This window comes from Falco rusticolus, chromosome 10 (genome assembly GCF_015220075.1).
Source record: "Falco rusticolus isolate bFalRus1 chromosome 10, bFalRus1.pri, whole genome shotgun sequence".
NCBI classification, from domain to species: Eukaryota; Metazoa; Chordata; class Aves; order Falconiformes; family Falconidae; genus Falco; species Falco rusticolus.
This window is the reverse complement of record NC_051196.1, coordinates 12,552,728-12,575,655: the sequence shown is the minus strand read 5'-3', so window position 1 is coordinate 12,575,655 and position 22,928 is coordinate 12,552,728. Positions and strand designations below refer to the sequence as shown.

General features: G+C 38.6%; 2 protein-coding genes across 3 annotated transcripts in view; one reads left to right on the top strand and one right to left on the bottom strand.

Annotated features, from left to right (window-relative positions):
• Positions 1-9,173, top strand: part of DNAJC24 (DnaJ heat shock protein family (Hsp40) member C24) — a 42,692-nt gene extending 33,519 nt beyond the window's left edge. Inside the window, exons 4-5 of the mRNA XM_037401677.1 lie at positions 2,917-2,985; positions 3,848-9,173. Of these exons, the coding sequence (XP_037257574.1) occupies positions 2,917-2,985; positions 3,848-3,972 (194 nt within the window). The 3' untranslated portion in view covers positions 3,973-9,173. The remainder of the gene's footprint in view (positions 1-2,916; positions 2,986-3,847) is intronic.
• The window catches only part of IMMP1L (inner mitochondrial membrane peptidase subunit 1), a 36,490-nt gene continuing 18,618 nt past the window's right edge, over positions 5,057-22,928 (bottom strand). For both annotated transcript variants that reach the window (XM_037401675.1, XM_037401676.1), the window contains 2 exons: positions 10,051-10,161; positions 5,057-5,221 (listed from right to left, as the gene is read on the bottom strand). In XM_037401675.1, coding sequence (XP_037257572.1) covers positions 5,153-5,221; positions 10,051-10,161 — 180 coding nt within the window. In that variant the 3' untranslated portion in view covers positions 5,057-5,152. The remainder of the gene's footprint in view (positions 5,222-10,050; positions 10,162-22,928) is intronic.

The following is a 22,928-nucleotide window of genomic DNA, read 5'->3' as shown; positions in this document are numbered from 1 at the left end:
AAACCCCAAAACAACCAGGTGAAATAAGAAGTGCTTGAGTGCTTGCCTTTTCCATGCTTTTCTCACAGTTACAGTATTGTCATCTTCTATCACAGTGGACAGAAGAACCTGAAGGTAGCTAGGCAGACAGACTTCATTCTGATCTTTGCTTTTCTTTTTTATTTTTTTTCTTCCTCAAAAAAGAGGTGGAATCTTTAATTCACACAAGGCCTGCTGGAGGAGAGGCCTCTGACTGGTGGTGTGGGTGTTCTCAGGACATTTGCTGTTCCTGTCCTCGCGTTTTGTAGCAAGAAGGCTGTACCAAACTAACTCCAAGTAACTAATATTAGAGTCATTTGGCACGAGTTAAGACCATCTGTCTTACTCTATTTTGGACATTTCATGCAGTTAATTAAATGTTCTGTTAAGAAAAATGTTGTTACTTTGTATAACTAAAACATTACCCATAGTTCTTGTATATGTAATTGAGAGCATCCACAACAGTGAGAACGACTGATTGACAGGTATATCTTCCCGTTTTCTTTCATCATAACACTCCTGCCCATTTTTTTCTCGTTCTTTGGACAGCAGTAAAGTGTTAGGTGTGAGTGGGATAATTTTCTTTTCATCCTGACCTTTTCATTACAGGTGTTCGGCAAAGGTAACATCAAAGAGGCTGTATTGATTCTGCCGTTATTTCCAATGTGTCTGATTTTTTTTTAATCTCCTTCATTAAAACTAATTTAGATGACGCTTATTCTCAAGGATATATAATGTGCACTTCAGCTAAAATTAGAACAATCATTTAGTTGCAAAATAATGATTGGGACTTAATGTCTGGTGCTTGTGGTTTGTTTTGGGGTTTTTTAAACTGGCTGAAATTTCCTATTTGAAAACTCAAAATGTAAGTATTAACACTCACACACACACTCTTATAGATTAGTATAGTTAAAATGCAAGGAGTTCACTACCAGTACATTAAATTAATACTGCTACCTATGGTACTCTATTCTTAAAACTGATAGAGCTGTGCAAAGAAAACAATTAAAATAAAAACCCAAAACAACAGGTTGGTTAGGTTGTGAAACTGATTTAGAAAACTAATTATAGAATGCTGTGATTAGCTGTTGCTAGGATTATACTGTTATAGTAGCCTTAAACTTCTTTGCAACAACTTACAGTACTTGGTTTTCAGTTAGGAATCTTACTTGCGAATAGCTTGCTTTACACAGTTAATGTGTGAAATCAACTAATGCAGTATTGATGTCTGTCTGTTCTGAGTTACTACTTCACTGCTACCTGTTACCACCTTTAAAAGAGTAAGGTGGTTGCAATCAGGGGATGATGTTTGGTGATAAAGAAGAAAATGCGCTGTTATCTGATCAGATAAAGGTTGGAGATGTGCAGTTTTTCTGGGGTATTATTGGAGGAGGTAGCTGCAAAGTCCCTTAATTCTACTTTTCCGTCCAGAGCAAAGAGTAGTTACACAGAAGAAGCTGGGAACCATTTAGAATACCCTACAATCGCTAGTGATCAGGTAGGCAGTCTGTCAGGAATTAACATAAATAAAGCAGTCTGGGCCTCTGACTTTTTCAGCAAGTGCTCAGTAAGTAGTTTCAGCATATATTTCATAGAAAGCCATAGGAAACACTGGATGCTCTAGAAAGTTTGATGTTATTAAACTATGACACTTGCTTGAAAACTCATCGATCCAAAAGAAGGAACACTTACTTTCTCGTAACAACCCAATTTAAACCTTAAATAAGCAATAAGCTCCTAAGTCTTGCCAAATCTAAGGCATTTCTGTGTATGTGCTGAAGAAAAGCTTTCAGGTGTTTCTGCTTCTTTAAAATACAGCATTTGGAGAGTTGGAGCTTCCAGGTGTCAGGCAGCAGCTGTGAGGTTTCGTGTAGTGAGTTTTAAGGGGGTTATGTCTTTTTTTTCCTTTTTTTTTTCAATTACCTTTGATGGCTTCACTTGGAACTTTGTTGACAAAGTCTTGTATTGTCAAGTTAAAGAACTTGGTGTGAACTTTGTAGGTGAAGTACCAAGTGTGCTGATAAACTGCAAGAAACAATTTGTATTTGTATTGCATAGTCTGCATTGGTGAATTTCTGTTGTACACTTTTCGTGTCGTGCTGTACTCCACGTTGGCAGCAGCTCTCCTGGGTGCAGGCCAGAACTGACCTTCTTTCTGTGCCGAGAGACTCTATCATAAAAGAATGCTTAGACTAGGCTTCCCCTAAAAGTGTTTTGCATTTCTCTTCTGTTAGGAATATCTTTTTGCAGGAATCTTGCCATTCTCCTCGCACAACTCTTAACATTTACTTGGTGTTTATTGCGGTGGGGATGGGGTGGTCGTGAGTGTCCTTCTAAAGGAGAATGGGTTGCCCAAGAGGGATTGTGGGGTCTCCATCTGTGGAGATACTTAAATCTGACTGGACATGGACCTTGGCAACATGCTTCAGCTGACCCTGCTTGTGCAGGAGGGTTTGATTAGGTGATCTTGAGAGATCCTTTCTGACCTCAACCACTCGATTTTGTGAAAAGTACAGCCTGTGAAAAAAGATTTCAGCCTGTGGGATTGTCATTATAGCCAAGCTTTTAAAAGGTATTTATAGCAAAACAAAAGTTTGCCCCTAATTTCACATAATTGTTTGGGAAGCGCAAAAGTCCTGGTCTCAGTAGCATCTTAATTTCAGTAATACATCTTCACCACTTGCTTCTCCTGGCTACAGCAGGACATTTTCCAGCTTATACAGAGATATGAAAACTAAAGTTTTAAAGAACTGCATTTTTATCTGATAACCTGGTCTAGGTATGACTCTCTGGTAGGGACCAGATTGACTGCTAGGTAGATAAAACTATTAATTTATCAGGAAGAAATAAGGACCTGTACATTACCAGGACTGAACATCTGTCATGTTTCCTTTGTAGAAGATAATCTGACAAAAGAATGGCCGGTACACGCCCAAATTTATCTTGAAGATATGACCTGGAATGAAGGTATGAGTGCCTTACTACTTGTTCCCAGTGCTTTTCATTCTTGCTGCAAATAGTTTCTATTTCTTCTGATACCATTATGTTGTCTTATTGATAAATTCTATTTATATTTTCCTCAGATTTAGCTGTTCTGTTGTCTGTGATTACCTGAATTGGAACTTTACTTTGCAATACTTATTTTGTATTCTGTCTTCATCTCTTCCCCCACCCCGCTTGCAGTACCACTTTTCACCTAGCCCTCTTCTTATAACTGAGTATTTAGATTGCCGGATTCTTCCCAAATCTCTCATGCATCTTCTTGCTTTTTCTGTGATGGCAGAATGCAAGTGCTTTAGTGCTTTCATACAGATACTTTTTTTCATCTGACAGTGTGTTACTTTCCTGCCTTAGATCACTCTAGCTTTTATCATTTACTTGCCTTCTGAATGAATGCTACTTTTTTTTTTTTTTTTTTTTTTTTTTTTTAAGCTGTGAGGGGAAAGTCCTACTTTCCTTCTGTTTTGTTTTTGTTTCCTGTGTTAGCGGTATGTTTTGGAACTATTCTTCACCTGTCTTATGTATGACTAACACCCCTTATTTTTTTCTTTTAATCTCTGTTTCACTGACATACACCTCTTTATTATTTGCTTTTTTTAAAGAGACTACACCAAACAGCCAGGGTCAGTGTAAGAATGCCTCACAGTCACTGAAACATTTTAAGAGTATAGTTATTTTTCTGAGTGACAAATGGTAGCACAGGTACTGTATTTACAATCCAGCAGTGGGAGGTCATTTGCTATTAAGAACAGCTTTGTGAAGAAGATCCAAAATAAATTCTTGATCCTTCTCAAGCGCTAAAGGCATTTTTGTTTTCTTTTTTTGGCAGATGAACAACGTTATACTCTCTCATGTCGATGTGGTGGGAATTACGCTGTCTCCCAGAGTGAAACCAAAGACGTATCTTTGGTTTGTTGTGACACATGTTCACTTGTTATCGAGATCCTTCAATGATTGTTTCAATCAAGCACACTAAGAGTTACAAACTTTCTAATTAAAACAACTGGACAAGCAGGGGACAGCATCTGCTAGAGAAACGTATGTTAAAGGAAAGGGGGCACTACAGGAACAAGTTCGGTCGGGCTTAAGAAAGGAAATGTGCCTGTTTGCTAACATTGCTCTGCAGACATAAGGCTTGGGGTTTTTTCCCTTCCACAGCTAGTTATTAAAAACCTCCAGAACAGAACACTTAAGTTCTGTACAACTGGAATATATCTCATGATCTAAATGACATTTCTTGCCCAGCAAACAACAGAGTAGCTTCTTTCATTCTCAGTCTATATCATCTATACATTGGGCCCTACCTCTTAGGTTAAATCCTTTTAACAGCTCAGATGACAAAATTTAATCAGGAGGCATACATGTGAGAATGCTTTGAAGATAATGAAGAGTAGGGTGCCTTAATGGGAAACAGGAACATTTTCTATCTCTATGCTAAATATTTAACTTCATTAAATCCTCACAAGGACTGGAGCCTTGGAAAGAAGTGGCAGAGATTCGCAGATCTAACAGGCTCATTTCTAAGTAGCAAGTCCAGTGCATAGGCACCGTAATAGTGCATCTATCTTAAGTTTTGCAGAAACACTTTTTAAATTTACTCTCTCCATCATCTGAGCAAATGCAGTCTTCATTCCTTAGATCAAAATTAACCAGGCTGCTGTGCTCCAGCCCCTACTAGGCATACAGTCCACTGGGCCAAACTAGAGCCAGTTTAAGGAGAACCCTACAAAACACAAGTGACTAGCAGATCCAGCACCCCACTGTTACTGTTTTCAGTTCCAGTCCTAGCATGCCACACTGCCCACATTGGTAAGTACAGCCTACATGTGGCTCTGAATGTGTGACAACATAGTAGTGCATTGCGCCTTCTTCATCCCTTGTTAAATGCGCACCTTGGCTTGTAGTAAAACCCAAAACCTTTTAATAAATCCAAGCACTGTGAACAGCCAGAGGAAACAGAGTAAGAGGCGCCTCATTTTTGTAGATGACAGCAGTATATCCCACTTTCAAGTTAGGTGTAATCTCAGAAACAGACATCTTTGTCAAGTAATACTTCTGTTTATTCTAAATAAAAATAGTTCCATTGGTTTTAGTAGAAAATGTTATGAAAGCTGGCAATAGTCACTTAAATCGTTCAATCATCAAGAAATCTATGGCCATTGGGGCTTGCACGTAGAAATCCAAAGTCATTCAGAGGCCATATCTGTAAAATAAAGTACAGTTACCAGAGATTTTAATCACAACTCAAAGTTTAGTATTTTCATTTGTTAATGCAATTGTTTCATAAACTGCATAATTTTTTAGCTCTTTGGTTGACAGGGTACATGAACTTTTCTCACCTCTGTAGAATTTATTACTCCTAGTAAAAGAAACAGATATTGGAGAAATCATCATTCTCCAACAAAGTGGCCGGAGACAACACTAATTTATATACAGCATGCTTTGCTATGGAGAGCCTCAAAAATTACATACATTTTTTTTCCAGCCTTGGAAATAAATGCATTCCTAGAAAATATCTTTCAAATTCCAAGTTTTCTAGCTTGTAAACTTCTTAACTTAAAAGACAAAGTATGTATTTTTGATCCATCTCAGAGAAGAAAGAATACCACGAACATTACCTCCCACTGAAAGAAGTTACATGAGGTGTACATTTGTGTTTTCAAGATGGGCATTTGAACTACAAACACCAAACCTTGGAAAAAAAATCTATAGGCTTATAGGTAAGCTTATACCATGCAAATAGGCATAAAGGGGTGGAGTGTCTGCCACCAGCTGGGGCTTTCAGCCAAGCAGCTCCTCCACAGAAAAGGAAGGAGCACAGATCATGACCAGGTACAAGCACAAGTGTCAGAGAATGATGTTCACCAGTAAGAAAAAATTTTCTCTCCAGAAATTAACTATATAGCTGTTCATACTACTGAATGCTCCCAGGAATACTTTGCTCTGAACATTCACTTAATTACATGTAGGCTGGTCTTGGATGCCAAAAAAAAAAAAAGTAACAGGGAATCAAGGACATTCTTTTACACTTTGTCCTTTGTCTCCCTTGACTGCCTGTGTCTCTTCACAACACATTCTTTCAAAGATGGCACGAGGGGATCAGCAGGAAGAAGAGAAAGAGATGATGTTGAAGAGCAAATGCCCTCTGTGGCTCTAATCCCCTAAAAATCTCACAGCCCCTGCTGAAGAGGAAGCCACCTAGAAGAGAAATGATGCACTACCTTGTTCCCAAAGCATCTGCCAGTATGATGTTTATCTTCCTCGTTTTTCCTTAGAATTTGATCTCAAGGAAGGTATGAAGTCACCTTCCAGGAACAGCAATTACTACTCTCTAACTGAGCTCATGGAACAGCCACAGCACAGAAGGAGCCTTTGCTGCTTTCTGTGTGGAGTGAAAAAGTAATTTTCTCAGTTTCAAGAAGGAAGCATAGTGCCAAGGTCCAATATTTCAAAGCCCATGACTTGTCCCCAGCACTGAAGACAAGGACAGAAGAGGCACAGGCAGTTAAGGATGGGCCTAGCAAGACACAGCATCAACGTACTGCTAGACTAGGACCATACGCTGCTAGAAGCTCCCTAGACTTGCCTCTGCCAGGCCTCCTGGCAGCACTGTGCTGAGCTGCCGTAGTGGGATTGTGCCCGGGCCCTCGGGAAGACAGAAGGATGAGCCATTCCCAGGACCTCAAGTTCTGTGGATGTGAAAAAGGCTCAAAGCTCTCTTACGCAAGTATCTTGGAAAATACATGTCTCTTTTGGCACCTGCAGTTAGGGAAGAGCGTGAGGAACATCTGCTGATACACAGAAATACACAGAGGTAACGTCCTATTTCTGTGTGTCATTAGCCAGCAAGCGATTTTAAGTTCCACGCAAATACGTAGAGATGAACCAACAACAGAAGGATATCTGTGATCTTGGTTAGAAGTAAAGCTACAGAATTCAAGGCTCTCCAGAGGGCCTGTGCTGACTGCAGGCTGGGTGTCAAGTCTTTGTTTGGCCTCAAAGGCAAACGGGAGTAGAAGGGAATAGGAGTACCCCATGTTGCAAATCCGAGCTGAGCAAAGGCCTGGAGAAGGAAGTTTCTTAGGCCATTCACTATAGCACAAATCTCATTTCAAGCAACTGAAATCATACCTATCGCAACTTGACTGTCTTTCAGTGGAAGTAACAACTTTGTTTTAAATATTGTTTTGACAATTTAGTTTCAAATTCATCACTGTAATCTCAGTGGAAGCGTCAGAATGAAAATGATGTTTTATCTAATCTGTCTGCAGGAAAGAATGTGAGAAACAATACTCATGGTCGGAAACAAGATGGAACAAGCCCTCTCTGTGAAACAAAGGCACGCCACTGTGTGTAGGAATTCCCAAGTCTTTTAAAGTTATGACAGAAGTTGACTGTGACTTGTTCGTTCAGACTGGCTATTCCAATTAGCAGCTACTTCCCCTTGCCCTCCTCTGTTTGGCCTACATAGATTTGATCTGATGGATGGGGGATAAACGGGGCTAACTAGCTCTTTTGAAGATATGCTACAGGTCTAGTTTTGACATGGAGCCTAAGTCCGGGGGACGCACAGGATATCCCACCTAGGACGGGATGAAGCACGAGTTCTGTCAAAGTGGGATTCCCTAGGCTTTTACTGAGTTTGCAGCTACTTTGAGTTCAGTGGCTTTTTTACGGATTGAGCTTGTCTTGCGGAGTGGCAGCTGATACGGTAGCAGGGAGAAAAAGGGCAAATATAATCATGTATCTTTATTTCTGTATGGGTTAAAAACTGGTACACCAACACTGACTGAGAACCTTAGGTCTAAACTTCACAGATAAGCTACAGAGAGAATTAACGTCTCTGTTTTGCCAGCAATAGGTTGCCTAAACAAACATGGTGCAAGCTCACTCTCTTCTGTTGAAATCCATTACTTCCAAATAATTTGGGTGTTTGCATCCATTATTAAAAATGTAACAGCATTGAAAGGCACTGTCACATCTGCTTTTTCAAAATCCACTTTAAGATAAAGCCACATAAGCTTCCATTATCAAGGTAGTAAAAGATTTTTCCGTGAAAGACAAGCCAAGGCCCTAGCAGACTACATCACAAAGCATACGTAGGTTTCTTGGCCAGTGGTCTAACTAATTAGCCACCACCATGCGGACTGGCTGTATTCTGCTGTCTTTCACCGTAATGTTCAACGGCAACACACAATAGCAAGATCACTGTATTCTAATGTGAATTACCGTAAACAACCCAAACTGTAAACACTCATTTGAAGAATAAACCCATTTTTGCTTTTGTTAGGCACCATATACTTAAATCTCATTAAAATGTTAATAATCACTACTCTACGCACCATCATAAAACAACTGCTGTAAAATTTGGTTGAATAATTATTTTGATTAAGTATCAAGTGATTGTATACTATCTTTTTAAACAGACAATATTCTGGAGTCCTAAAGTACTTCTTTCCATATGTAGTATCTGTGTGTAAATTCTATTCATTTTACAGAGTTTACTGCTTGCTAAATTGAGGGTTCAGCCCTCTCAGTTACTTCATTAAAGTTTCTCAAACACCTTCCTTGTTGGAGTACAAGCTACACACAAATTTATTGCTGTGGAGAGAAACTGAATAATTATGGCTGCCCATATACATAGGCTCTTACTATATACATTATTTGCTTCAGTCTCCTTAAAGGAGTAAACAGCAGTTGGAGAATTTTTTTTTTCAATCTGATTATTAACACTCCATTCTTATTAGGAAGGCTGTCAGCATATTAGCTTCACTTATATGTTAGCAGTTAATAATCCAAGCTAAAAAACTTGGGTCATAAAAATAGCCCTATTTAGAATCAGTATTTTTGCTGTGGTGTACATGGTAAGGCAAACAACACAGAGAAGGAACAGACAGCACTCAGTAAACACTAGGGAAGAACTCAAAGCAAATGCTGTCCAGAACAAACAGGTCAGACAAAACTTGGTGGTGGGGCTGAGGGGGACATGTTAGTTGAGGTTTAGTAAGCAATTAGCGATTATGGTCAATAGCTGCAAGGTTTTTTTAAAAAGTCCTACGTTGTGTTCATAAAAACTGTAAATTAAGTATATAAAACTTTGTTACATTGGAAAGATTTAATCTTCCCTGTGCATGTAATACAGCTGTGCTAAATTATGGTTTTGTGGGTGTGCTGAAATATATGGAGAACAGTTTTCAAAACCTTTTTTATTGTTCTGAACGGCACCACTTTAAATCTAGCTTTCTAAAAGCTGTTGCATAAGTCTATAATACATATTCCTTTGTTTCTTAAACTTTTTACGGAGAGGAAGTTGTGAAGTTTCTTCTTTTTGGTAAATGAGTAAATTAATAATGCAGATAATATGAAAAAGTAATTCAGTGTGAAATAAAGCTGTGGAATTGTGGAAACAGAAGAAGGAACCATGGGGGTTTATACAACACAATATTAATGCAAAGCATTTTTTTTTAAATAAAAATGTGGCAGACAATTATGGTGGCACAGATCTGACTTTATGTTAAGGCTTTCTCACACACTTACGTTTAAAAAGCAGCAAGGCCAGTCTAGATGTCTAAAGTATGTATGCAAGTCCTAGAAAGATAACCTTTTCCTTCATATATTATTTTTTTAATCTATGGAACCACGCTTCTCAAATTACAACAGTGAAATACAGAGCTGCCCTTTCCTACCATTTTGCAGAGGCTAGAATCAAATTAAGGATAGAATGTATATCTATGCAGCATATGTGTGTGTGTATGTTTGTGGTTTGATTAGGTTGGGATTTGCTTGAAAAATAATTAATTCAGTTTTCTGAAGCAGTGACTGCTCAAAGAGTGCTCCTCAAAAAACAAAGTCCTCCCTCAGAAAACCCCACCGTGGTAGAATTATCCTTTTACAGCAAGTGGCTGGTGTGTTCAGGCTTTCCTGTACATCTGCTTTGGCCAGACAGTTAATGAGGCAACTATTAATATCCAACATGCAGGCATTAAAAATGTATTAGTGCAACTATATATAAATATATATATATATATATACCTTAAAACAAATGCGTCCTCTTATCAGTCCATAAGGAACAGGTCCGTAGCACCTGGAATCTGTAGAATTCCTGAGATTATCACCTTCTAACCAAACATGTCCTTTAGGCACCTATGATTAAGCAAGATTGAAATGTAAAAAGAAAGAAAACAGAATAGAATGGTATTAAGCATCGTTTGCTTTACAAGGTATTTCCTGATTTCTGTGTTCTGTACTTCATGACTGTATCCTGAACTAATTTTTTATTGAATCTATTAAGACACAGTGCCAGATTTGGAGGGTCGAGGAGGAAAGCTCCAAAGTATCTGTTCTATCTTGTGCTCAAAAACCAGTGGTTTGCAACAAAAAATCCAAAATGAAGATGTAAGAGGTTAGACCAATGTGACAGGGTCATTAATTTAATAGACTTCAAAAGAGGTCATTAGGATGTTGACTGAAAATCTGCCCTCCTGTCGCAGTAACAGCATGAACAGGGCAGCCACACACTCATCAACATCCTGGGGCCAGCACCAAGGCTAGACCTGTTAGTAGATTCATGATGAACTAACTGGTAATTGATTGTGACATCAATTACGAATAATCTCATCATTTTATCGGAGTAGGCTTGTCAAAGTTCTAATTAAGATCACAGTTCATTCTATGTGTAGGCAGAATCCACAACACATTATATTGCAATAATGATGATCACAAAACAGCAAATCCCTTTTTATAATTTGAAAATTAATGATGGTGACCTTACACTATATGACAAAGACCTTTCATTGCCTATATATATTATGCATTAACTATATTACATACCATACATTCGTGGCATTCACTGACTCAATGACAAAATGAGAAATAGCAACAGAGCTGTATTAGTTACCTTAATGAGAGTATAACGCTTTCATATATGAAAAAGTTGCTCCTGTAAGTCTTAAACTGAGATTTCCACTTGGAATATACAATAGTATTTTGATACATTTTGCTAAAAAACATTTCAGATAAGTAACCTGCTACAAGTTACCAAATGAAATACTTATTTTTCTAATCTGTTTTTGTTTCTAAAAATTCAACACCAGACTTAAAATTTAAAAATGGCAATGTAATCTAGATAATACTTAACATGGACTTTACGTTAACGTACATTTTTTCCCTTGAAACATTACTGTGCCCACAATTCAGAGAAAAAAATTACAGAAATTAAAAAAAAACCAACTTCACATGAAATGCAGAGTTTGAGCAGTATAAACATAGATGTTTTAGAAATAATGGACTCGTAAATACTATAGTCTACAGAATTCAAGGATAACAGACTAAAAATAAAATGCTGCTATAGTAGTAAAGTCTGGATGTAAGGAATAGAACCAGGTCCCCCAGCCAAACATTTGATGAAAATGCAGCTGAAGTGTAATTGTTGGTACTTAGAAATATCCGGCCAGGTAACATGTACTGGGAGAACCTTACCTTTAAGAAGCCTTTTGGGCTCTTGCTCAGCCACGCTGCCACCTGCCAGTGACCAGCCGGGGCTCTTGAGGACAGGGTGCCACCCCAGAGTCCTTTTGTTGAGCTGTGGCAAATAGATAAGCTATGGAGCAAGAGCCAACGGTTTGCCTCCAACAGTGGCAAGGAGAGATACTTGCCATGGAAGGCATTTGTGAGCTTGGCCATCTTCTCCCAGCCACCCCCTTGTATTCCTTTAGTACCCAGGACAGGCGCTGCAGGCATGCCGGAGGGCACACAACCTTGCCCTATCATTTTAGAATCGAGATGTGGAGTGGTAGATTAAACCCTTTTGAAACCTACTGATACCGTCTCCTTCCACAGTCTCCTGTTTAAGGAGTGCCGCTTCATTTGTTTTAAAGTGATCTTCTAGTTCTGTCAAGGTCCTTTACTTCTTGTTCTCCCAGTCTTTCAGTACAGGAATTCCATATGCATCTTGCCCGCTGCCTGTGTTCCGGTAGGCTCAGGAGATTGCCGGCATGTGCGTGGAAGCGCTTTCTCTGGGAAGGCCAGTTGATTCCAGCGAAATTACTTTGGCCCTCCTCCTACCCAAGCAACTTCCCAAACAAAATAACCAACCAGAAGTCAATTTAGAATAAAAACATTTTAAAAAATTCTATGCGGAGTCAAGTGACCTGTATAGAATATACACCTCAGCACACGCGGACATGTTTTTGACAGGTTTCTATTTAAGAATGTACCGACGTTCCTATTTTCCTCAAAAATTCTGTGGTATACAGCCTATTTAGAATGGCCAACAGGAATTGTTAGGTTAGCGACATACTCATCTTCACTTATTTCCAGTGCACCCACCTAAAGCATTCACTGTGTCCACATCTTACCCGAGTTTGTTTTTCAGGTGCACGTTACAGCGCAAAGCAGCATTCGGACCTTTCTGGTGCAAACTCCCCTGTCCAGCATCTACCAGAATTACCAGCCATACCTCAAACTACTCTCATTTTGAAAGGCTTATCTCAGCAAATCCACAAAAAGGAGAAGCATGAATTACTAGGAAAGGAAGGTTTTTTAAATGAAATAATAAAAGCAAACCCACATTAACATTTCACATCTCTGAAAAAGTGTCACTTCTTGCAACATGCTACTGTTTCACACACAAGATGCTACCAGCTCCCCTTCTACTTTACTGGTTCCCAGGCTTTCTCACTTTCCCCAGTTCATAAGGGAAACACAAGCATATCCAAACACTTCCAGACCTTCCCATCTTTCTTCCATGCTCCGGAAGTATAAAAAATAAATTGCTTTTGCCAGATGTGGCATATCACTTACTACTTCTAATACCACTAACAACTGCTTGTCTAGATGAGATGTCCATAGTTTGCATTCCAGTCAGAACATCTGCAAAAATGTATATTCCTGCATCCTGAAATTCACCACTTTGGCTAACTTGCCTAGTTCTCCACGGCAGGTACGACAGGACCCTGCACCTCTGGATTTGTCATTCAGAGTACTGCCACAAGTACGATTTATCTGGTGTAATACCTTTGTATGGTGCCTGTCCATCATGTAGGCAGTTCACTACAACCTAGGATTAGGACAAGCAATGAAAATCACGTGAATTACATGAAAATGTAAAACCAAGTACCAGTGACAGGCCGTAATCATTAATAAAAAAAAAAGGGGGGGGGGGGGAAGTTGTTTACCCCCCTTTGAAATAAAGGCTACAGCCAGAATCCTTCAGGGGTTTATGCACCAAGCTATTTCTGGACCACAACTGATGTCAGTAGGATTACTCACATCGAATAAAGTTAACTTTGAGTACCAGCTTTTGCAGAATCAGAACCCAATTTGAAATACCTCAAAGCTATGCAAGCACAGTAGCTGAGAATAAGATACACTTTTAACAAAGAAAAAAAAAAATAACTTGGAAACTTGTATTTTTAGTAAGAATATACTAATTATGCACCAATAGGCTGCTATTGCCAAAAAACCCAGGGCAACGGGAAAGCCACTTGCTTGACAATTCACAAGGCTGCATTTTGGTATCTACAGGCCATGGACCACAGACCTCTTGGGCAAAATGAATTGTATCTAAGCAGAACAACTGAAATCACGGTTACTATATTGACAAGAATGCCAGAAACATTTGACTTAGTTCTGGGCTGTGTGTAAGGGAAAACTGAAACGTTGCCTAGCCTAAGATGCGAAAGTCTCACAAGCCCAGCGACTGATTTTTCACACAACTGACTAGTGGGTCACAGGCAAAACCAGCAATTCCACAGCAGGGCAGGCTCGCGCGAAAACACACTGCCTCCGATCGCCTGCAGATTACTGCCTCTGCCTCATCAATCCTTGTGCCTCTGGTCTTGTGCAGATTATCTGAGGATTTATTTCCAAGGAACAGCAGTTCTCAGGCAGAACCAGTTATCTGAGGTGCAGTTTATATGCATGAGAATACAAGACACCGAGCAGACACATGACTCTTCCCCCTTCTCCTTTCCAAGGCTCCGAGGGCTCCGGTACAGGAGCTGATAGACCAGAAGGGCAAGATTATAATTTAGAGAACAACCGAGTTTGTGGCGGTAGCTTATTCTGTTCCAGCTCAGATAAATAAGCATCTTTCACTGCGGCAAACTGGCTACCTTTGCAGGGCTGTTGTTACTTTGTGGTATAGTTAAAGTGGCAAAACTGAAGTATAGGTCAGGTATTTATGCATACTTATTAGCATAAAACGTTAATTTACATAAATGGGCAGGGGGGATCAACAAAGGATTTTATTCTTTTGGTCTGACGCCAAACTTTGTTCTTTGAGTAATCTCACCAGCTTTAAGAGATGAGATGCCTGTGCTGCATTAACTGGCATACTAGAAAACCACTTACTGCGAGTAAGATTAACAGATTAAATTATCTGCCTCAAAAATATCCCCAAACTCAACTAAATGAAAATGGGCTTTTGTGGTTTGGGTTGGTTTTTTTCGTTTGTGATTTTGGGGTACTTGGAGGGTGGGGGGTGGGTACTAGAGATGGAGAAAATAGGGGGGTTTATTAAATAAATGGGGAGTTATAAACATTAATATCTTGCAGTCTCTCCTTTTGGAATTCCAAGCAGTCTGTGTTTGTCAAAGGGCATCAGCATGTACAATCAGCTGGGTGGGAGCAGATGAAGTTTGAACTTTCATAAGGTCACAGGTATTCACATCACCTCCAGCAATATCAAAGTTTCAAACTTAAGAAGAACTTTAAATCATTCCCATCTTTTCTTTTCAGTTCAGAGGCTTCCTTCTTGAGCTATGATAAGAACTAATTTCAGTGCTGGACAAAAGAATAAAGTCTGCAAGTTCTCATCTATCCCTACTAAGGTCTATTTAAGTGCCTCCTAGTTTGGTACAAGCAACAAATGTAATTGCTTCATGGCCTGCGGGTGCTCATTGAACAAAAGAAGCTTTTGTGAATAAACCACAGGTGTTACCTTTCTTGATTAAAGTGAAATATGATGAAAGAATCTACAATATCAAATGACAAATTTACTAAATACTGATTAAATTGCCTTATTTAAGTAAATTGCATCTAGTTAGGATAAAATATACACCATAGAAATGTAGGAGTTTGTTTTATCGCTCTACACTTAAAGTCTCACATAACTATTCCTTAATCCTTTATTTATTAATTCAGAACCAAGAGTGAATAATGCTTAGCAGATACCCTTTTTTTAATGATCCACTTGCTGTAGGCACTGTTTCTGTAGACTTACCATAAACGTTCAGATTAAGATTGCCATCTATATAAAACCCGACATTAATTAGCTCAATGTTTTCAAAATCAGCATAAGCATTTACATTTCCTTTCTCATGCTGAAGCAAGCTATGAAATGGTAGCAACCACATCAGAACTCTAACAGCAGAGCAGATCTTAAATCAACAGCTTCTAGGTAAAAGGCTGGAATTTAATACTTCTTAGAAGCGTATGACAGAATGAATTTACCTTAAATTCACAGGCATTTCCATAAGGTTTAGCGTTTTCCTTTTACTTATTGAACAGTTTGAGCTGCTTATGAATAAGACAATGTGCTTGTCCCGGTTTGTTTAAATACACATATTAAAAAGAATACATTATGACCTCGGTCCAGATTATTATGAGAAAGACGGCAATGAAACACTAACAGGTTTTTACTCAAATGAAATTCACTGTGATTAAATATTTATATTACTAATTCATTCTCTATCTTAAGTCACTGGCTGTTTTAATAGAAAATTTATAAAAAGGAATGATATGAAGACTTGTCTATCTTTAGGTTTTGAAATGAATTATTAACAAATATTAAAATCACATAACCTTAAATGGTAGCAGTGTTAACTCATGGGCTACAAGGAAACTAAAAGTATATTAACTTAGATTTGAATTTGTAAGACTTTTTTCTATCACACAAACATACCAGATGAGCATTGATCTTCAATAAAGATTGGGGGAAGATTTTACAGTAATCTGTGGAAGCACTCATAGGTTATTTGAATGCTGGTTTCTAAACCATTGTTGCTCCTTCTAAATTTTGTGTAATGCACAAATAGCTACCGCTGTCCCCGAGCTTGCTTACTTGGAACTCAAAGGGTTTGATCACTGCACTCCCTTCTGTATGGGAAAGGGCACAGAATTTTCATGTCAGAAATAGCTATGCCAGTCAAATGATGACAAAACATGCTTTCTGTTACCACTTTGGGGCTATCGCAGGATTCTCCAAATGTGTTAAATAATAATTCAAACGCTTGCATGCATTGTTTACTTTACATCTATAGATATTCTCCTTTAATATTCAGATCTGGAGTATATTAAATATGCTGATCTGAATCAGCCTGAAAAGCTATATATTCAATTTTAAAAATCTCTAGCTGCAACCCTCAATTTAAATTATTAGCCAATTTTCCTTTTCTAAAAACATTATCAGCTAAAATTAAAAGTAATAGAATAAAAACTATGAGCACATATTACTGTCATGAAGAATAATGCACAGATGTTGCGCATGCTTTCTTCCCTCTTTGCATTAAAACAATGGTTCTCTTTTGAAAACAAAATCATTTTGCTTTAAAGAGTGAAAAAATATATTAGCTTGTTAATCCAATACAGTTTTGAAATGTTCATAGGCCAAAACTTTCAAAACAAATCTCCTAGCTACAGTTAGGAACTCCTGGAAAAAAAAAATCAGAATATTTCTGTGATTCATCAGTCCAGACTATTATTAGCTTCCTTGATTTACAGAAGATTGATATTTTGGAAGAAAATACTGATTACAAATCCAGCAAAGATTACGTAGCAGGTTACACAGACTTTTCTCACAGCAGTCATTAAGAAGGATTTGATGCTTTTCTTCCCTAGAAAACAGATGATGTAACCGGGTCACCCTTAAGTATAGGTTTGAGTACAAAAAACCCACAGGTTCAACCCGCAACTGGAACTTCCCAGTTAAAACAGGTTCAAACCCCAACTGGAAGTTCCCAGTTAAAACCCAAACCCTGTTACCACCGCTGGCATGCCCTGGCCAAGGCATACGTGTACAGAGTGATCCAGCTAATAAGCCTGGTAGCAACAATTGCCGATAAATACTCTGGGCAGGGGGAAGAAATCTTCAAAACATCATCCACCAGCTCCATCAGGAGAGACCTGAACCTCTGCTCATCCAGTCTGAGGCCTCAGCTCTGCACCGTCTCATCATTTAAGCCTAGCCTTAGGTAGTACGTATAAAGAAGGACCTATTTCATTTTTTTCCCTCCATTCTGACATGAAGAAGATACAGGCAGGATAAAACTTGTGTTCAAAATCTTCAGTGAGTCCTTGAATAGTTGGTTTCATCATCGTGAGCAGCCTCCTAGAAGTTAATATTGCATCTGGAGCAGAGGAACAACAATCGTATAAAATCTTGAAGGTTCAAACCAATCTGACACCAGTGCAACCAAGACACTACTCCACTGAGGAAAAGCATCTAGTACTGTAAATTCAGAAATGAGTGATCTTGAAACAACTTTCCCTCAAATCAAGACAGAGAATTTCTGTATGGTTTCCCTTCAGGAATAATAAGTTGGCTAAACAGAAGAACCAGGGCCATGTGTCAGAGCCTGGGCAGTGCTCTCCCCCACCTCGGTGCAGCTGTCTCGCCTCGGTTCAGACCATGGGGAAGAGCTGTGTAAGGAAGAGATGTCAGAGACCTCGGTGCTGTGTTTAAGCTGAGCCTCTCGCTGCTGCCCCATGCCTGAGCTATGGTGTGGGCATGCCCATGGCTGGCCACCCACCTCCCTGAGCTCACAGCCATGAGGACAAGCTGTGGGAACAGCACCAGTGCTGTCACGTTAGGTCAAGCCACTCATATGTTCCTGAAATGCCAAAAAAAACCAAAACCACAACTGCAGAGGTAAAAAGACCAATCTACTTGAGCAGAAGAAACCCTGGAGATACGGGGAAGTAGATTGATAAAATTCTTTGTTTGTTTTCCCTTGGATAATTTAGTTTTGACAAATCAGAACTTTGATTTTAAATTACTTCCCAGAAAACTCAAGATTAGCTCTAGCCGTGGACTCTGTACTGGGATAGAGAGGGATCTGCAAACTGAACGAGTACGTCAAATCAGTTTTTCTTTCCCACCAAACACTTAGCGTACCTGCTGCTTAAAATTGTGGCATAACTTTATCTCTAGAACACTAGAACTAGGGAGAAGAAAAAGAGTAAGATATTTCCTTTCTCCTGACAGACAACTAGTAAAACTTAAGTTTACTGAAATACTAAACCAAGTGTAAACTAGCTATTAAGATACTAAGGACAAAGAACTAGTGTTTTGAGAACCTTCTTTAAAATATCCTAAATAGCAATTAAAAATAAACTGTCCAATGGTATCAAGCACTCTGAAATATCAAGTCACTTTTCAGTATCTTTTGTTGTGCATCCAAAATCTGTAGTACTGTCTAGTGATGAAGATATTGTGGTGTTCGCATTAACACTATGTTACTCTTAGTACCCACACAATATTCTTACTGCATTTGACAAGGACTGTTTAAGAGTTAATAGCACTGCGTAAGACCACTTCTCTGATCTACAAACACGGTAAGATGCATTATCTTCAGAATTATGTTAGCTCTAGAGTTAACCACAGGATGAAGAGATGCCATCTCCGCAATGAACCTCATTTTAGCACAAGGTAAACACGCTTCCCCCACATCAGCTAGTCTCACAGCATTAGCGGTGTGTTGTGATTGATTACCAGCAGAGTGTTGCTGAGATATGGATTTGTATCTCAGCTTTTTATCACTACGACTTGCAAAAGGCAGTTCCTTATTTACAGACTCTAGCTGTATTAAGTGACATTATTAGGTACTACTTTTGTTTAAGTGACACAAAGGCTTACCATATTGGTAGTTTATGACATACAAGCTGTTTTAATCTGATGACTTACCCCTCACTTTTTCAATTTGTAAACAGGAGCTGCAGCACAAGAACATATGGTACTAAAGAAATTAAAGCTAAAGTAAATGGCATTAAAACAAATACAACAATAGGATACTCAATCTGAATTACAAACCTGGATCTGTATTAAGACTTTTAAAAACAGGAAATAAAAACCTAAATTAAAAAGAGACCTAAAAGGTTAATTTTCATAAGATCATTTCAGGGGTTTACTGCATTTGAGTAATTTCCTTATTAACCCTCATTACTTAGAACTTATAGTTGAATGAATAAATCAGTACAGATATTTTTTAATAATTGCAACTAGGTCTGAATACCACACGTTACTAAAAATCAGTTGTTTACCTTTTTAACTTTTGTGTTCGTAACACATTGCTTCTGGTACAGTAAAAAATACGTTATACATTCTCAAATAAGTATTACAGTAAATTCACTTTTATCTATAAACACCATCACTGAGCACAAAACCAAAAAAAGAGCCCAGCAAAACTGCAAGCCTAATACTCATCCACCACACCAAATATCAATTAAAAAGCAATGAAAAGAAAAAAAATACATTTTCCTAACATTCTTACACTATAGCAGCTTACTCAAAGGAATTTCATTGTACTTTTTATGTAAATTGGAAGACTTCCCTCAGTATTATTATGCAGATGAGCTCCAACCTCTAGCATATGAAGCAGCATATACCATAAAGGGTCCAAAGTAAAGACATTCCTTATGTACTTTAATTTAAGCATGTGCTTAATTTATACCAGTTGATTTGATATGTGGGATTAGTTCCATCAACTTGTAATCTAGCGACTCCAAAGACAGTGTTTTGGTACAGCCTTTCACACAGTGACAAAAAGAATTTCTCTCATACAACGTGTGACTTCAGCTAAGTATTGCAATAAAAGTATTTTAACAGCACTATGAAGACTTTCATGTAACTTCCACTGCTATACTGCGTTTCTACCCAAGTGAAATATCTTTTTTCAGAACAATATATTCAACTTCTCTGTGATTTCTTTATTTTTATTATAGCTTGGAAGGTTGGTTTGTTGTGTTTGCTTTCTTTTAATCTACAGGTATCTACTTGGTTGTCTGCAGCAATGAAGTGTCTCATCCGCATAATTTTACAGAGAGGAAACTGTAAACAGAGTTTTCCGATCTCCTATCTATACACATATAAGCCATCTTGAGACGTATATTTATGAACGAAACAAGACTGGAAGCAGGACCTGATTTTAGCATTCTCTTAGGCTTCAGAACAAGGATCATTTATGACAGCGCTTCTAAGCACAAAAATCCCTAACTTAAACTCTATACAATATGCCAACGCTAACATTGACAGACTCAATGCAGACTAAGCACAATTCCTACTGACATGAGTAAAAAATACTCCTTTTGGGGCGACAAGAGAAGCAGCTGCTTAGAGGTGGTTTCACTCTCAGCTGTGTGAAGTACATTGTACCGATTCCGACATCTCCCCTAGCTGGCCAACTCGTAACCCTTGGCTGGCAAACACCAGCAAAGAATGAAGCAGAGGTTTGAACTACTTAATTTGGTACTATTTCTGGCATCTGATACTTTGTATTTACTGTACTGTCCTAAGTTTGCAAACGTGACAGCAACTGCTCACTACTACTCCCCCAAACAGGAGAGGAGACAGTCAAGGAAAGCCGAGCAGTTCACTGTAACAACAATCCATCCTTGACCTGGCACACCTGGGGGTCACGGCATCCCAGTATCACTCAGAGTTTTCTCATTTTAGGAAAAGCAGTTAGCAGCTAAATAAAACCCACAAAACTCGTGACAATTTCGAGGCTTTGCTCACTGAAGGAGTGCCTGCAGTTGCACCTTTCCCTGGCAGCCAGGCACCCCAAGCAGCCCCTCAGGCCATTGGGAATCCTAGCCAAGGCCTTTCCTCAGTTTTGACAAACTTTTTTTCCAAAAACCCAACCCAGGTTAATCCTTCCCAAGGAAGTATCAACAAAACAAATAGCCAGTTCTCTGTACCTCTGCTGCCACTATTTGCTTTGAAGAGTTTTGTGTCTGAATTAAGAGAAAAAGCGCACAGCACAGCAATTCACTGCAATAAGGAATCTGATCAGACAATTACCTAAACAGACACGGATCCCTTCTTCCCTCCCCAACAAGAACAATTTACTTAGTGAATAATCCAGTGTACTTTATGAGCCTAAAGTGCAGATACCTCCGTTGAGAATATAATACTGCTTCTGTAAAGGAAGTGTCTCCTGAACAGATGGAAAGATTTACCTCTTCAACAACCCCTACAGATAGGGGGAAAGCAGATACACACTAACAAACGAAAGCATTTCCATTTAGATCATTTCCCCCCCCAGATACAAGTTATGATGCAAGAATTAAGAAAGCTTGCATGTCACTTTGCTTTATTTCCACACATTAGCCTTTATAAAAATGGAAATGGACTCAGCATTCCTCATTCTCCTTGCATTGTTTATTAAAATTGAAGACAAGAAATCTTGTATCTGGCGCAAAATTGTGCTGGATATTCATTTGATTCCCTTAGGGTTTCCAGAAAGGCTGACATACTGTTAAGTGCAAATCTTTCCTGAACTTCCTTTGCAAGACTAAGTGAGGAACAAGATGCTTAGAGGAACTCAGTTTGCATTTTCTATCAGTATACATAGAATCCAGACTTCCATTTCAGCTCGTTCCGCTCTGGGAAATTCATATTTTATCTAAATTACTACTCCCATGGGAGCTAGAAAAATTCTTCAACTTGGTAAGAAAGGTGGACTGGGGTTCTTCAGGATTTTTTTTTTAGTTCTTGGTTAAGTAGTAACAATTTGATTTATGGAAAAAATAAATTATCTGTCTTCCCCTTCAAAACATAACAAAGAATGAGTTCCTTCTTTCTGACCACGAGTAACATAAGTGTGAACAGAAGCTCCAGCGGTACTGGAACTTGATCAGAAGGGCAGATTAGAGGCAGGTGCCTCAAGTGTCTGGCCTCAACATTGGAGAGGAAGAAGCAACAAATTCAACTCCTCAGCACAGGGTATGAATCTCCTTACTTTCTGGTCCTAGGTCTTCACTAAAGCTGGACACTGAATCTAGACACAACATTGACAAGAATTTTGCCACTGATTTTAGTAACAACAGCCTCCAGCTGCTTAATGTAAACGACATGCCAGTACCTTGAGGCACACTGGTGGCAGTTGGCTGTCTTTATGGCAGCTACACTTCTAAAGGATTTATCACAAACTGTAGCTGGCTGCAAGGAATGTTCCATTAAAGTCTCTCCCTTCACAGCACAGGACTTCAGCTATGGGCCAGATGCCAATTCGTCCTACCCTAATTGTAAGGATGAAGTGGGTATGAAAAGACAACAGAATATCCTTCTTTTAAGACTCAAAACACCTGTGCAAAATCTGGTGTCACAAGGTGCTGAACAGAGGTAATGATCAAATATGGTTTTGGGAAACAAACCCTGCATTTTTCTGTAATCATGATTTCTGATGATTTTTCTAGTGATAGCCTAAAAAGAGGAACCTGAAAAGATTTTCTTGCAAATCTTTCCAAGCTTCCATTAAGTATCTGCATAAAGACAAGTGAGTATTTTTTTCTTTTTATTTCATCTTTTTACCTTTTTGGACAAGTCAGGAAAATTACTACTTATCCAACCACACTCAGAAAATTAAAATTCTATTATATTGAAATATGGAGATACAATAACATATAATTTTGAAAGCAAAATCCTCAAAGCTTATTGCAGAGACAAAATTTTCACTTCTTTGGCATTTAAAATACAGAAACAGTTTTGCCTTAAGACCAAGCCCTTAAGTCTGCCATCTGTACTGCACTTTATGCAGAGAATTTTAGAATATTCTTCCAGGGAAGAAGACCTAAGCAAAGGGCAGAGCAAAAATATCATCTCCTTACACTTCCTACAGAGACAAAAAACTGAGAGACAGCTTGCCATAGAGTTTACATATTCTATTTTACAGTACCTGTACAAGAATAAT